This window comes from Oryx dammah, unplaced genomic scaffold (genome assembly GCF_014754425.2).
Source record: "Oryx dammah isolate SB20612 unplaced genomic scaffold, SCBI_Odam_1.1 HiC_scaffold_15, whole genome shotgun sequence".
Classification (NCBI taxonomy): domain Eukaryota; kingdom Metazoa; phylum Chordata; class Mammalia; order Artiodactyla; family Bovidae; genus Oryx; species Oryx dammah.
The window spans coordinates 47,051,112-47,066,488 of NW_024070199.1; the positions used below are offsets into that span (position 1 = coordinate 47,051,112).

General features: G+C 62.5%; 1 protein-coding gene across 2 annotated transcripts; it reads left to right on the top strand.

Annotated features, from left to right (window-relative positions):
* The first annotated feature begins 12,563 nt into the window (after positions 1-12,563).
* Positions 12,564-15,051, top strand: CDKN1C (cyclin dependent kinase inhibitor 1C). 2 transcript variants are annotated; one of them, XM_040255311.1, is made up of 4 exons: positions 12,564-12,761; positions 12,942-13,582; positions 14,100-14,254; positions 14,354-15,051. In XM_040255311.1, the coding sequence occupies exons 2-3, from the start codon at positions 12,952-12,954 to the stop codon at positions 14,249-14,251; spliced, it is 783 nt and encodes a 260-aa protein (XP_040111245.1). In that variant the 5' UTR covers positions 12,564-12,761; positions 12,942-12,951; the 3' UTR covers positions 14,252-14,254; positions 14,354-15,051. The 2 variants fall into 2 exon arrangements, with proteins under 2 accessions (XP_040111245.1, XP_040111246.1); XM_040255312.1 differs by having other exon boundaries at positions 12,569-12,761; positions 14,118-14,254.
* Positions 15,052-15,377: the final 326 nt, after the last annotated feature.

Genomic DNA, 15,377 nt, shown 5'->3' on the forward strand with positions numbered 1-15,377 from the left:
CCTGTGGGTGGGGTCCTGGGACTGAGCCTTCAGGACTGGATCTGACCACGTTCCCGGAGGAGGGGCTGCCAGCCGCTGGGGGCTTCTCTGCTGGCCTGTCATGATGCGGGGCCCCCTGGATCCCGGGTCCAGGCAGAGGCAAGGCTGCAGAGGCCTGGAGTCCCAGCTCTCACCCACTGGCTCTGCCCCACTCCCAGCCCAGTGCTAGGGTGCAAGGGCCCACATGGTGGGCTGGGGGGTCACTCACTCCAGGGGCTCTTGCTGGCTGATGGCCACAACCGAGAGAGGAAGACAGCTTTGATGGGTAAGTACGGTGCGTAGGCTGCTGGAGGTGGCATCCAGGCCAGACGCCTGCAGACCAGAGGCCCTGGGGCCCTCAGATGACCGCTGGGGTACACTGTGTGATGGCCACGCGCTCCTATGACCAGAGGAGGACCAGGGGACCCTGCTCTTGAGACCCTCAAGGAGGTACTGACGGCCCCAGCTTGCCTGGGGCCTGGAACTTCCCATGCGCAAAGACGAACCGTCCTGGACAAGCAGGACCACCCAGTTTTCCTGCCTCTCAGGTCCCTGGAAGCCAGACAGACTCATGCTGGGCTTTGACTACATGAAGGACTGGGGGATGCTGGGGTGGGGGGCAGCCCGGGCGGCAGAGTGGGGGTGGCATGGTAAGGTCACAGGCCCCATCTCCAGGGCCCTGGGGTTCTGCAGGAACTGCAGCCTCATGGGAGGGGTGTCCATCCAGGAGAGCCAGGGGCGAGTGGCCGGCCGCCAGTGGTGAGGCATGGGCGATGGTGGGAGGGCCAAAGGGCAACGTGGAAGCAAAAGACGAGCCTTCCAACTTCACAAGAAAGCAGGGCTCAGAGGGAAGAGCCACACACACCTGGGCACCACGCTGGGAGCAGAGAGGGCCCGAGGCGGGACCCGTGCTCCGGGTGTCACGGTCCCTGAGACAGGCACAGGCCTGAGGGACTGGAGGGAGCTTGCTCTCTCTCCCCAAGAACCACCTCCTCCCGTCCTGGGCCCTCATCTCCTGCTAGAAGGGACCGCCATGTTCTGACCATCCATCCCACGTCCGCGTCTCCCGGAACCTCTGCCCATCAGGAACTCAGCAGAGAATCCAGGGAGAAGCAGGGAGACTTCTAGGACCCAGAAGAGAAGCCACAAACCCATGCAGCCCTGCTTACCCTAGAGCCCCGCCCTGGCCAGCATTGGTCCCCTCCCGCTGCCAGACGGCAGTTTCAGGGAGCCTGGCTGTTTGGGTTCCGTTGGGGGCAGCCACGCTGACAGCTCCAGGAGTGGCAAGCAGTAGCTGCCCATCTCTGCTCTGGGCACCCTGGGACCTGGTGGGTAGGTTTCTAGGGCCCCTGCTGCCTTCTGCCCCTGGGCCTCTGGTTGACGCCCAGCTCGGGGGTGGCCAGGTCTCACACACATTTTGCGAGTGGGAATGCTAGCTACGAGAGATGAGCTGGGCCTCTCTCTGCCCCTGCCACCCTGGGACTCAGCCCTGCCGGATGAACCAGTGAACACAACCAGGGCACAAGTGGGACACCCTGGTCCAGGCCTTGATCTGACAGTCAAGGAAGAGGGCTCTGCAAGGCCATGGAGCCAACAGTGGCCAAGCGGGGGCCAGACCTGCTCTTCAGGCAGCCCTGCTGGGCCAGCATGTCCACGGCTTAGCCGGCCTGGACAAGCGTCTCATCCTCTCAAGCCTCGGCTTCCCCATCTGTGAAATGGTGTGTGTGCTCAATCGCTCAGTCATGTCCAATTCTTTGTGAGCCCATGGACTATAAACTGCCCGGTTCCTCTGTCCATGGAATTTTTCAGGCAAGAATATCGCAGTGGGTTGCCATTTCCTCCTGCAGGGGGTCTTCCTGATCCAGGGATCAAACCTGAGTCTCTTGTGTCTCCTTCATTGCAGGCAGATTCTTTTTTTTAAAAAAGTATTTTTATTTACTTTTAATTGATTGATGCTTGCTTTATAATCTTGGTGTAATTTCTGTCATTCATCCACATGAATTAGCCATCAGTGTACATATGAAGCCGTCCCGGTGGCTCAGCAGTGAAGAATCCTGCCTACAGTGCAGAAGTCGCTGGAGATGCAGGTTCCATCCCTGGGTCAGGAAGATCCCCTGGAGGAGGGCCGGGCAACGCGCTCCAGTATTCTTGTCTGGAGAATCCCACGGAGAGAGGAGCCTGGTGGGCTAGTCCACAGGGTCGCAAAGCGTCAGACAAGACAGAAGTAGCGGGCACGCACGTACATAAGTCCCCTCCCTCTTGAAACCGTCTCCCACCCTCTACCCCTTCCCACCCCTCTAGGTTGTTACGGAGCCCTGGTTTGGGTTCCCTGAGTCACGCAGCAAATCCCCACTGGCTGTCCTCTTACACGTGTTAGTGTATACGCGTCCCTGCCGCGCTCTCCATTCACCTCATCCTCTCCCTCCCGTGTCCGTGCGTCTGCTCTCTCTCTGTTTGCGTCTCCATCGCTGCCCTGACGGCAGCACCATCTTTCTAGACTCCACACATGAGTTAATATTTGTCCTTCTCTTTCTGACTTACTTCACTCTGTATAATGGGCTCCAGGCTCATCCACCTCATTAGAACTGACCCCGATGCGTTCCTTTTTATGGCCGAGTAGCACTCCATCGTATGTCCGTACCCCAGCCTCTGTATCCATTCATCCGTCAGTGGACGCCTAGGTCGCATTCTCGTCCTTGATATTGAACAGTGGACACTGAGGTACATGCGTATTTTTCAGGTTTGGTTTCCTCGGAGCGTATGCCTAGAAGTGGGATTGCCGGGTCCTATGGTGGTTCTGTTCTTGGTTCTTAAAGGCGTCTCCACGCCGTCTTCCACCGTGGCTGTATCCATTTACATCCCCACCAGCAGCGCAAGAGTCCTTTTCCCCACACTCTCTCCAGCACTTGTTTGTGGATTTTTTGATGAGGGCCATTCTGACCAGTGTGAGGTGAGATCTCCTTATAGTTTTGATGTGCAGTTCTCTAATAATGAGCGATGTCGAGCATCTTTTCCTGTGTTTATTAGCCACTCACATGTTTTCTTTGAAGAAATGTCTGTTTAGGTCTTTTGCCCACTTTTTGATTGGGTTGTTTGTTTTTCTGCTATTGAGTTGTATGAGCTGCTTGCATATTTTGGAAATTAATCCTTTGTCGGTTGTTTTGTTTGCTATTATTTCCTCCCATTCTGAGGGTTGTCTTTTCACCTTGCTTATACTTTCCTTTGCTCATTTGTTTATTTTTCCTCTTATCTCCATTATCCTAGGAGGTGGGTCTTAGAGGATCTTGTGATCTCTGTCATACAATGTCCTGCCTGTGTTTTCTTCTAAGAGTTTACAGTTTCTGGTCTTATATTTTGGGGCTTCCTCGGTGGCTCAGGGGTAAAGAATCCGCTTGCAGGGCAGGAGCCGAGGGAGACGTGGGTTTGATTCCTGGGTTGGGAAGATCCCCTGGAGGAAGGCATGGCAATTCACTCGGGTATTCTTGCCTGGAGAATCCCATGGACAGAGGAGCCTGGCAGGCTACAGCCCACGGGGTCACAAAGAGTCAGACACAGCATGCCTGGTCTTACATTTAGGTCTTTAATCCATTTTAAGTTTATCTTTGTGTATGGTGTTAGGAAGTGTTCTAATTTTGTTCTGTTACATGTAGCTGTCCAGTTCTCCCAGCGCCACTTATTGGAGACTGCTGCTGCTGCTGCTAAGTCGCTTCAGTCATGTCCAACTCTGTGCGACCCCATAGACAGCAGCCCACCAGGCTCCACCGTCCCTGGGATTCTCCAGGCAAGATCACTGGAGTGGGTTGCCATTTCCTTCTCCAAAGCATGAAAGTGAAAAGTGAAAGCGAAGTCGTTCAGTCGTGTCTGACTCCTAGCGACCCCATGGACTGCAGCCCACCAGGCTCCTCAGCCCATGGGATTTTCCAGGCAAGAGCACTGGAGTGGGGGCCACTGCCTTCTCCGATTGAAGAGACTACCTTTTCCCAATTGCATATTTTTGCTTCTTTTGTCAAAGATAAGGTGCCCATAGGTGTGTGCGTTTATCTCTGAGCTTTCTACCTTGTTGCATTGCTTTATTCTGTTTCCGAGCCAGTACCATACTGTCCTGATGACTGTGGCTTTGTAGTATAGCCTATACCTTTGTAGTATATACCTGAAATCAGGTAAGTTGTTCTCCAGCTCCATTCTTCTTTCTCTCAAGACTGCTTTGGCTATTTGAGGTCTTTTGGGTTCCCATACGAATTGTGAAATTTTTTGTTTAGTTCTGTGAAAAATGCCATTGGTAATTTGATATGCGGGTGGATTCTTTACTGCTGGGCCAAAGGGGACAATGCTAATTCCTCCCTCGTAAGATACATATGCGGGTTTAATGGAGCAATTTGCACGCAAGTTGCGTGGCTGGGGGTGGCTGCCTGGCACAGAGTGGGCGTGCTGCCAGCAGTAGCTGGGTCCCAGCCAGGGCCACTGCTGAGCGTCGGGCATGTGTGCAGTGGGTTGGACAGCCTGAGCGTTAGCTGGAGGCCCACCAGGCACGGCAATCTGCATCTACAGTCACCCCTGGGTGGGGCGGGGTCCCAGCTGCTTGTTACGTAAAGACCGCTTCATCCCGTCTGACGATTTATTGGGGAACCGCACATGACTGGGTGGTGCAGATGCTTTTGCTGGGGTCTGAGTCACACTGTCAGCCCGTGTCCCTGGGCTCGGAGCGAACGTCCAGGTTTTATTACAAAGGCAGCCAGTGGGGTCCTCAGGGCTCAGCTGTGCCTTGCCCTTCCACTAGGTCTGGAGGGAGAGACCCACCGGGAGGCTGCTGGCCCTTTTCAAGCAGGGCCTGCTAGGCCAGGCACACAGACACGGCCTCTGAGCCTCTTCAGGAGCCACACAGATGAGAAAGTGAGGTACAGAGCGGTCACCGTTCTTCCTTTGCCCCAGGAGGAGGCGGTCACTCTGCCCAGCTTCTAAGCCCACAGATCTGCCCCCGCCCCCTTCCTCCTGCTGTGTGAAGCCTACCAGCAGGGAGTAAAGTGGCAGAGGTGGAAAAGCCAGATGCCACCAGCATGAATCCGGGCTCCCTGGCACTCTGGGGGCAGCTGTGGCTGGTGGCCAGACCCCCTGACCCCCAGCAAGGGCCTGCTGCTTCTCACCTGCCAGCTGCGCTCCAAAGTCACGAGGCGCAGTCCTCCTGAGTCTCCCCCACCTTCTGCCTGCCGCCACCCCAGGCTCCTGGAGCCCTCAGATCTGCTGGGGCCCCCAGCCCCCGGCCTGGGGCCCCGTCATTACCCGCTTGACTGCCTTTCTCACCTCGTTCCCAGGCGCTGGCACCTGCCTCCACCACTCAAACTACAGGAACCTGGACCCCCAGCTATAAAGCTCCGGTGCTCCCTGAGCCTTCAGGATGAAACCAGTCCTGAGCCAGACGGAGCCCCGGGCCCTGCGAGCCAGCTCTCTCCAGCCCCCACCCGGCCCATGCCCATCTCCCTCTGCAGGGCACCAGCCGAGATGGGCTGGGAATGCCCGGCCCCTTCCCTGCCTGAGGCCCTCTCCCTTCCCAAGCGCCTCCTCCTCGTCCCAGACCTGGACTGGCCCTCCTGCTGGAGCCCGCAGCTCCCCCTCATCGCACGACCCCTCCCCCCAGGAGCTGTGGAGAATCAGGGCTTGCGCCTGGTTGTGAGTGGCTTGGATGTGGATTGCAGGCCTTCCCTGGCAGCTTGCAGGCTTCCCTCGGGGTGCAGGCTTATTTTCGGGTGTGGACAGCTGATGGAGAATGCGGGGAACGCACGTCCTCTCAAGCTTGCGTCTTATCTGCTGCTCCCCAGTCAGATGCTCCCGCCTAAGGGGCCCGCATGTGCCCACATGGCTCCAGGCCCTGGCTCCCAGCCCAGAAACGAGCGTTACGATTACTGATTTGGTTGTTGATGTTATTAGGTGGATCAGAGTTCAGTTCGCAGACCAGGGGTTGACCCAGGCATGTGCCAGTGAAAGCGCCCAGTTCAAACCACTGGACCACCAGGGAGCTCCCCAGCTGCGCTTCAGGAGGGCGGGCCACATGCAGTGGCTGCCCAGGCACTGGCTTAGAGGGGGGCTTGGACCAGCGACCCCAGGGGAGGGGGCGAAGGCAGGGGCGCTGGGGTGCGGCCTGGCCCCTGATGGGAAGAAGAGAAGGAGAGGGAGGTAATGGGGGGGGGGGGACGGCAGGGGAGGGGGGGCGGCGTGGGGGGAGCGAGGCGCAGCTCGGGCCCGGGGAGGGGGCAGGGGAGGGCAGCAGGGCCTCACCTGGGGTCTGTGGCCTCTGCCTCCCCACTCCCTGCCTCTGCCCCTGCCCCTGCTCCCTGCTCCCTGGCTCCTGCTCCGCCCTGGAGACAGGGGAGGCCCAACACTACTTCGCACTAAAGTGTGACACCTAGGGTTGCTAGGTCGGTTTTGAAACAGAGGCTTCCCCGCTCCACAGACTTGGCCGGCCACTCTGGGCAGACCCCCACCCCAATCTCAGACTTGAGACTCGGGGGTCACAGGGGATGAGGCCCTTGTCCGAGCCACCCACAGGGTGAGGAAGGGGCAAGGTGCGCAGGCGAGGGTGCGGCCCGGGCTGGGGCACGGCTGGGGTCCCGTGTGCGCGCTGGGCAGGCTGCAGCGGACGGCGGTGCTGGCGGTGGACACCAGGGGGCAGCAGGCCTCCAGTTTCGGGCTTCGGGGCCGCGGAGGCCGGGTGGGGAGGGGGCCGGGGCCCCGGGCGGCCGCTCACGTGCAGGACGGCCCCCCTCGCCTCAGCCCCTCTGCCGGGGCCATCGTGGGGCGGGGGGAGGGGGGCGGGACAGACACCCCTGGCGCCGAGCGCCCGCTCTGCCCAGCCCTGGTCTCAGGGGAGGGCTGGCTTTCACCTTCTGACCCCTGTCCTGATCAGCTGCTGCGCTCACCTTGGAAACTCGCCCGGGGGGAGTTGGGGAAACATGAAGAAAGAGTGGAGGGGGGGGAGGGGACGGGTGGCGAGGGCGGCAGCGGCTCCTGCATCGGGCTGGCCGCCCAGTACTGGGTCAATACTAGTGCTCAGCGGGGTCTCAAACGAGGTCTCTCTGAGGCCTGGAACCCCCTCTCTTGTTGGGTGACGGCAGACCAGGTCCTGCTGGGGGGCGGGGAGGGGGGGAGCGCTCATACCTCCTCCCTGGCATTTCAGCTCCTAAACCAGGTTGGGTAGCGGAAGCAGGGAGGGAGGTGGGTCCCCGGTGTACCCGGGTGGACAGAAGATGCTCACGGGGGACCCCACTAATTCAAGAAGACGAGACAGGAAGTGGGGGGCGTCGTGGGCCTGAGGTCTGGGGGTGGGGGCAGCTTATTCCCGAGGCAGGACTGTCCAGTCTCTCCTGCGGGCGAGGAGGAGGGGAGCCTGGTGGGACTCAGAGCTGACCACAGAGGGGGTCTGAGGGGGGCCCCGGGACCCTCCTCGGTGCCTGCCCTTTGCCCCAGGACCCCCTCCTCAGCCCTGGGAGGCTGTCTGGAGCCTTGGGTGACCAGGGTCTCCGGGGGCCGTTCAGAACTGAAGCCAGAAAAGTCCGCGGCAAGGTGGGGACGAGGGATCCCCCTGCTTGAGACTCCGGGGAGAGCGCGGAGAGCCGCCCCGGGCCACTTTGGAGTTGGGGCTGGGGCGCTGCTCCTGTTCCCCTACTCCCCGCCCAGGGCTGCCCAGTCTCTCCCGCCGATTCGGAGGAGGGGGGCGTGAGGACCCCGGCCGGGACCCCCGAGCACAAGGCCGTCCCTGTAATCGGAGCTTCGCATTCGCATCGTGCAACTTGTGGACGCGTCAGCGGAGGGAGGCCGGCACCTGCGGAGGACGTGCCTGGCAGCGGCCCGAGAACAGCCCGTCCTAGGGGGGCCGGGGGCGGGGCGAGCCAAGCGCGGGAACTCGGTGCGGGAGGGACAGCCTGGCCGCGCGGGCCCTGGGCGCCGGCCAAGTGCGCCAGGAACCCTCCTGAGCAGGCGCGCGGGCGCAGAGCCGGCCGGGCCGCCCATCGCTGGGGGCTGTCGGTTAATCTGTAACTCACCATACCCCTTGGAGGCCCCATCTTACAGAAGAGGAAAGGTGAGGCTTAGAGGGGCCTGCGGGGCCGGCCCGGGGCCTTGGTGCGGTTCGCTACTGCGGGATGCGCCTTGACGACCCAGGCACGCTGCGTGGGCTGGTGGAGGGGCTTGCCGTGGTGGGCGCCAGGTGGACAAGTTAAGACATACATGGAGGAAGGAAGACTTGACCCAGCAGGAGCATGGTCACCTCCCTGGTGGGATGAACCTTAGGGGTCAGCCATCCCTGCAGGGCTTGGGAGCCGTGTCAGGGGAGGTAACTTGTGGGCTCTTGACTTCTTTCCTCTCCTGCTTTCCTGCCTACCAGACCCTCAGAGGAGTCCAGGGGGCTGGGCCAGGGGCACAAACCAGCTGCCCTTGGGCGCTGGGTGACCACAGGCAGTGTGCTTAACCTGTCTGAGCCCTGGGCTCCTCTCTTGGAAAATGGGCATCCAAACATCTCCTTCTGCAGGTTCTGGAAAGGGTTATGAGGCAAGGTGCAGGGCAGGCTGGAGGTCACTGACAGGTGCGGTAGGGGAGGTGCACAGAGCAGAGTAGTCATCTATCTCACAGATTCTAAACTGTGAAAAGGGCAATTCCAACGCGAGGTCAGTGTTCACCGTGTCCCTCCAGACTTCTCAGATGGGGCACCACTCTGGATAGCAGTCGGGGAGCTGCTGGGAGGGGCACAGACACAGAGAGGCCCAGAAGAACTGCAGGGGATGACTCCCCCCAACACACACTGGCCCAGTGGGACCCCCGGGGAAAGGGGGGTTTGGGGCAGCTATAGGGGCGGCTGGTGGGGGACTCGGCCAGCAGGGGGCAGCATGCGGCTGAGAATGGCGCTTTCCAGGCACCAGGCCCCAGGCTCCCACTTAAGTCCAGAACAGCTCCCTCTCCCAGCCTCAGCCTCCACAGCTGTAAACAGAGCCCACAGTACCCATGACTGCCTGCGGGCCTTTGTGAGGACGAAGCCCCACCAGGGCCTTGACCACTGTAAGCTGGAGCAGGCCCTTGGATCTTCCCCAACCTTCGCTCCTCACCTAGACAGTGCCCACCTGGGTATACCCGGGCCATCCATGGGAGTCGGGGGAACCAGTGTCTGTCACAAGACACCCCTCATTTTTACAGTGGCTGAAGATGCTATAAAAGTTCATTTCACACTCCCAAGATGGTCAGGTGGGTGTGCAGAGGGTGCTGCTGGGGCTGGGGGAGTCCCACGCTGGGTGGGCTTTCGGGGCTCCTGCCCCCTGCAGCGGGGAGGCGGAGGATCGCCCTGTGGGCCTGGTGGGGAAGCGGCCCCTGCCCACGTTCTGTAGCCTCCCCCTGCCCCCACTCCCAGCCGCTAAGGGCTTGGGGAGAACCACTTGGTTCAGTGTGCTTAGAGGAGAAGGCAGAGGTTGGGTGAGCTCGCAGCTTTTCCTGTGCCTTCCTCGGTTGGCCCAAGCGAGAGCTACAGTGATGTAGGGTGCCAGTAGGGGGCCCGGTGCTTAGGCCTGCCACCCCGGTCCCCTCATCCCCGCTGTAAATAGGCTCTGCTCCCCTCCCCTCTTGCAGGATTTGGGGGCGAGAGTAGCCACACCCCTCCCGGTTCTGATGTCTGTACAAACCTTGTTCCTTTTTGCTTGCTCTTTTCCTTCGGCTACATTTTTAATTACAAAAGGAGAGCCTGGTTGTTGCACCTAGACAGATGCTCGCTCTCAGAGGCTGTGGGCCTCTTCTCAGGGCAGAGCTTAGCTCCTCCTTACCCTCCACCCCAGGTTCAGGGAGGGATCTAGCCCACTCCTGGGACCAGCAGGCTCAGTAGGCCAGTGGGTACCACCCTGGATCAAATTCTAGATCCCAGACTCAGAAAATCACCTCCCTGCGCTAACAAGGTGGCCCAGAGAGGAGGTGTCCCCACGGCCCCTGGAGAAGTGTTAAGTAGGAAGTCAGAAGCCTGGCGGCCGGGCAGGTCTAAACCCTGCCTTGCAGCCGTGGCGCCTCACCCAGGCTCTCTGCTCCCTCCCCCGTAGGACAGGTGGGGCTCAGCGAGGGGGGCCCCCCCGGAACCATCCTGCCCAGGGCTCAGCTGCCTGAGGGCTCCATGGCTGCGGCACTGTGTGACCTGGCGAGATGGCACACCCACCCCCGTCCGTGAAGATCAGGCTCTGAGTCACAGGCTGCTGGGCTTGTCACTGTGGAGGCCCTGGGGCCCACCTGTCTGGACTCAGCTGGCACCCATGGAGGTGTCCTGTGTGCCCTGAAGTGGGTGGGGCGGCCCTCCCACACCGTCCCCTGATGGTGCACGTGGAGGGCGGGTTGCGTGGAGGCCTGGTTTAGGGCCAGATCCCGGTAATCTACCAGGCGCGTGCTAGGCCTCCGCCCTGTGGGGCCCTGGGCAGGCAGGTGCTCACACCAGGAGGCAGTCCCCAGGGGTCCAGAGCAGGGCTGGGAGGGCGGCGGCTTCTCAAAAGGAGACAGTCTGGAGACAACGCCTGGGCTGGGGGCTGGCCCTTCCCTGGCCTGCCTTCCTGGATGGCTGGAGCCGGGGCATCCTGACCCAGTGGGCAATCCTCGGGGCAAGGGCGCATGGTTCCGTGTGGTGTGCTCACTGCCCGCTGTGATCTGTGCACACGGCCTCTGGGGAGGCTGGCGCGGCCGTGGCACTCGGGTGAGGCGAGGCCCGGGCTGGGAGACACGAGCCCCGCCCAAGGGATCCGCGGGGCCAGGGCAGCTTTGTCATCTTGTTTTTATTTTCCCGAAGGTAAAAACGTGCAGTATCTGTATTTGCTGTGGGAAATTTGGACTAGAGCGTACAAAAAAGAATAAAGAAATTGACACAAAGCATCACCTTTGGTCCCGCTCTCCGGAGCCAAGAGCCGTCACCTGCCCTGTCCCTCCCTCCAAACCTTGCCTCCCCTGAGCCACCTCCGGGGCGTCTGCGGTGTCATCCCAGAGCCCACGGGACCCTGTCGGGGAGGCAGACAGGTGGGGTTGGGCCAGCCTCCTCTCACCTCCTTCACTGGGCCCTGGGCTCCCCTGGGTTCTGCTGGGCCCTGCAGCAGGCACCTGGCAGGTCACATCCCTGCCTGGGCTGCTGGAGGCACTTCCTAGGCTCTCAGCCCCAAGACGGGGTGGGCCAAGGGGAAGCAGATGAGTGTGATGGTCTCCTGTGACCCGGCTCAGAGAGCACCAAGGAGCGGGAGGCGGGCGGTCATGACCCTGCCTGGCAGAGCCTTCCCTTTCTGGGCTGGCCTCTCTGCCTGCCACTGTGGTTCGGCACACTAGCATTCTTAGGGGTGTACTTTTCAACTAACAATGTTTATGGGCATAAATGAAGGGGTGCCAGCCTTCCAGGATGGAGGAAGAGAGGTGCAGCTCTGGAGCAGAGCTGACTGCCCCCCCCCCGTGATTTGGGGTTTCCCTTGGTGACAGAGATAGGGTTGGCCCAGAGGGTCAGCATTCAGCATAGGCAGTCAGGGGCCCAGGCTGGGCAGGGCCAGGCCACCCCAGTGGAGAAGCCTCCAGTGCCCTGTCCACTATCGAGCACTACAGCCTCTAGCTAGCCAGCCTGGGCAGTCTGGACCCCCCGCCCCTGGCCAAGCCCTATGCAACTGAGCACCCAGTTAGTGACGTGATAGGCACAGCTCAGGATGAGCACAGCCAGTTTCCCATCCACGGAGCAGGGTGGGCGGCCTCAAGAGTTAGGGTCTTCAGACTCTGGCCCCAGACGATTACTGCTGGCCCTCAAGGTGTCTGCCACTTTGCCCTCGGAGAAAACAGGGGAGCAGAGCTTTCCTCCGCCTGGTCCCCCAATGCCCTATTTCTGTTAGCGCGAAGGCCTCCGATCTACAGGTGTTAGGCCTCCAGGTGCGCGGAACCCCTGCAGGGACACAAGCCTTGGGCGTGGCTGGCCGCGCGGGGGCAGCCGAAGACCCCCTCTAGCTCCAGTCAGAGACGAGCTGTCCGCGGCGGCTTAAAGGCCCGTCAACTGGCACCGGAGGCCCAAGGCCGAGCGCAGGCGGCCGGGCTGGACAACCCCCGGGGGGCCAGTTGGGCCAGGCTGCACGCCGGTCCTGCCGGGGGGTCGTCGCCTGCCAAGCCCAAGAGGGCGCGCAGGCTGGGGTGGGGTGGGGGGGCCCGCGCCACCATCGCCTAGCAGCCCCCGCCTCGCAGACAAAGGAGCCGGCGGGGGGCGGGAGCCGGGGGTGGGGGCGGGAGGGGATGGGGCGAGGGGGCGGGGCGCCGCGGTGTCACGTTACCGCCCGCAGCGCCCTTTAACTCCGGCCCCGCCCCGCGCCCCGCCCCCACCCCCGCCGCCGCCGCGCGCGCCCCGCGGCCTGCCAATCGGCCCTCGCGCCCCGCCCCGCCCTCGGGTGGGTGTGTGCGCAGGGCCAATGGGCGGCGGGCGGGGGCCGGGCTGCCGGAGGGGCGGGGGTAGCGCGGGGCCGGCCAATCGCCGCGGTGTTGTTGAAACTGAAAATACTACATTATGCTAATTGCAGCAGGGCCCGCGCGCGCGGGGGGGTGGGACCCTCGCGTATAAAGGGGCGCGCGAGGACTGGGCGTTCCACAGGCCAAGTGCTCTGCGCTCGGTGGGTGCCAGCCAGGCCAGAGCCAGCCGAGCGAGCGAGGACAGGCACAGAGGGGGCGCGGCCGCCGGCCGGACGACACCGCGAGCGAACTTCAGGAGCAGTCAGCGACCCGACAGCCAGGTAGCCGCCGCGGCACACTCCCGCCGCGTCCCTGTGCAAATGCAGACTCCGGCTGCGCGGGGTCTCACTTGCACGCGGCCCCCGCCCTCTTTCCCTCTCCTCCTCCTCCCTCCTTTTCCTCTCCTCTCCTGCCGCCCGGCCCCCGCAGCCCCCGGACACGTCCGACGTGTGTCTCCGCAGCGCATTGGCAATGGAGCGCCTGGTCGCCCGCCGCACCTTTCCCATGATCGCGCGCACCAGCGCCTGCCGCAGCCTCTTCGGGCCCGTGGACCACGAGGAGCTGGGCCGTGAGCTGCAGATGCGCCTGGCCGAGCTGAGCGCCGAGGACCAGCGTCGCTGGGACTACAACTTCCAGCTGGACATGCCACTGCGGGGCCCCGGACGCCTGCAGTGGACCGAGGTGGACAGCGAGTCCGTGCCCGCCTTCTATCGCGAGACGGTGCAGGTGGGGCGCTGTCGCCTGCTCCTGGCGCCTCGTCCCCGCCCGGACGGCGCGGTCAATAGCCCGCCTCCCGGGCCGCCGGCCGATGAGTCCCTCGACGGCCTCGGGGAGGCGCCGGCGTCGCCGTCCAGCGGCCCGGCCGTAGCGCCTGCCCAGGCCGCGGCCCCGGCGCCTCAGGAGAGCGCCGAGCCGGAGGCGGTCTCGCCGCCGCGCAGCCAGGAGCCCCAGGCCGAGCCGCCGCACTCAGGGATTTCGGGGCGCCCCGCGCCGGGCACTGCAGCGGCTGCCACCACCGCCGCCGCCGGCGCCGCCGCTGCTGCCACCACCGCCGCCGCCGGAGGCGCCGCGATCAAGAAGCTGTCCGGGCCTCTCATCTCCGGTGAGTCCCGCGCGGCCCCGCCCCGGCCCGGCTCGGCCCTGCTTTGTCCGGCCGGCCGGGTTCCCCGGCCCTCGGGGGCCTCGCTTGGTCCCCGCCTCCTCCGTGGCGTTAAAGGGCCCGCAGCGCGCGCGGCGAGGCTGCCCCCGCACCCCGTCCCCACCCTGTGGTCGTGCTCTCGAGAGGTTCGCACGGGAGGGTTGGGAGGGCGCGCCCTGGTCCCCTCCGAGCACGATCCTCGCCGAGGCCGCCGAAGCCCCTCCTCGGGCGCGGCCCGGCGCCGCGATCGCGGCGCGGAGGGGGTTAAGCGCGGCGGTAGCCCCGGGGGGCTTGGCCGCGGGACAAGGGGAAATGCTTACACAGCACATTGCGCGGCGACGTAAACAAAGCTGACCCGCCGCGGACCTCGGCGCGGGCGGGGACGGCGCCCCCACCCCGGCCCGGCAGCCGCCCGCGCGCCCCCCCACCCCGCCCAGGCCCCCTCTCAGGCTCCCCGGCCCGCCCCGCCCTGACCGCCTAAGCGCGCTGTCGCCCGCAGACTTCTTCGCCAAGCGCAAGAGACCCGCGCCCGAAGCCAAGGCGTCGAACGAGGTTCCCGCGGGATGCGCCGCGCCTGGCGCCGCTCCAGCCGTCGGCTCGGCTGAGCAAACCCCGCGCAAGCGGCTGCGATGAGAGGTGAGGGCGGCGGCCGCGGCGGGGGGGGGGGGCGGGGCGCCCCGCGCGGTCCTCGAGGCCCCTCTGTCGCCCCTCGCTCACCGCGCTTCTCTCCCGTAGCCTCGTGCCCAAAGAGCCCTGACGAGCCTGTTGGGCAGCGGACAGGAGAGGAGCGCTGGGCCTCGGCTGGGACCGTCCATGTAGCAGCAACCGGCGGCAGCTGCCGCGAGCAGCGTTCGGTTTCGTGTTTAAAGTTTGACAACTGTGCAATGTATTAATAACGTCTTTTATATCTAAATGTATTCTGCCCAAGGAGTACACTGGTCCCAAGGTGTAAAGCTTTAAGAGTCATTTATATAAAATGTTTAATCTCTGCTGAAACTCAGTGCAAAAAAAATGAAAAAGACAAAAAAAAAGGAAAAAAGAAAAAAAACCTGTATATTTGTACAAAAAGTTTTTAAAGTTATACTAACTTATATTTTCTATTTATGTGGAGGCGTGGGCCGCTCTGCCACGCCGCAGCTCGGTTATTGGTTATGCCAAAGGCACCTCACTCGCATCTGGTTATCAACAAATGTAAATTTATTTTTTATAGCATATTCTGGGGGGAGGGGGTCACTCACAAGCTGTAGCTGCCGTACAAGCCCATCTAGCTTGCAGTCTCTTCGCGCTTTCGCTGTCTCCTTTTACTATTATGATCATCTTAAACTTGAAGACAAATCTGTTTTTTTAAAAAATGGTTCCTGAGCCGTCTGCACCACTGCCCCGGCTCCTCGTCCGCCGGGTTCTAAATAAAGAGGCCGAAAAATGCTGCAACTCAGCCCCTGTGTGCCTGTACTGCCTCCAGCTTCCGCCCCTGGCACCCCCCACAAGTTAGGGAGGTAGAGCTCGGGGGAGCAGCCGAAGAGGGCGGGGGACAGCGGGGACTTTCTCCTGGCAGCGCTGGCACGTGCCCACATGCACCAGGGCACTAATTTAGGGATGAGCGGCCCCGCCTTGCTTTCCGTTTATCACACACACACACGAACAAACACACACACACATCCCGTGCAGGGCTCGGAGCGGAGACCAAGACTCAGTTTCCCTGGCTCCGCGGAAACCACCCACACCCCGGCTGCCCAGTGGGACTCAGGTGGGCACCGGC

Coding starts and splice junctions, on each gene's coding strand:
- CDKN1C (XM_040255311.1), top strand. CDS start 12,952: ATGGAGCGCCTGGTCGCCCGCCGCACCTTTCCCATGATCGCGCGCACC. Junction 13,583..14,099: donor GTCCGGGCCTCTCATCTCCG/GTGAGTCCCGCG, acceptor CTGACCGCCTAA/GCGCGCTGTCGCCCGCAGAC.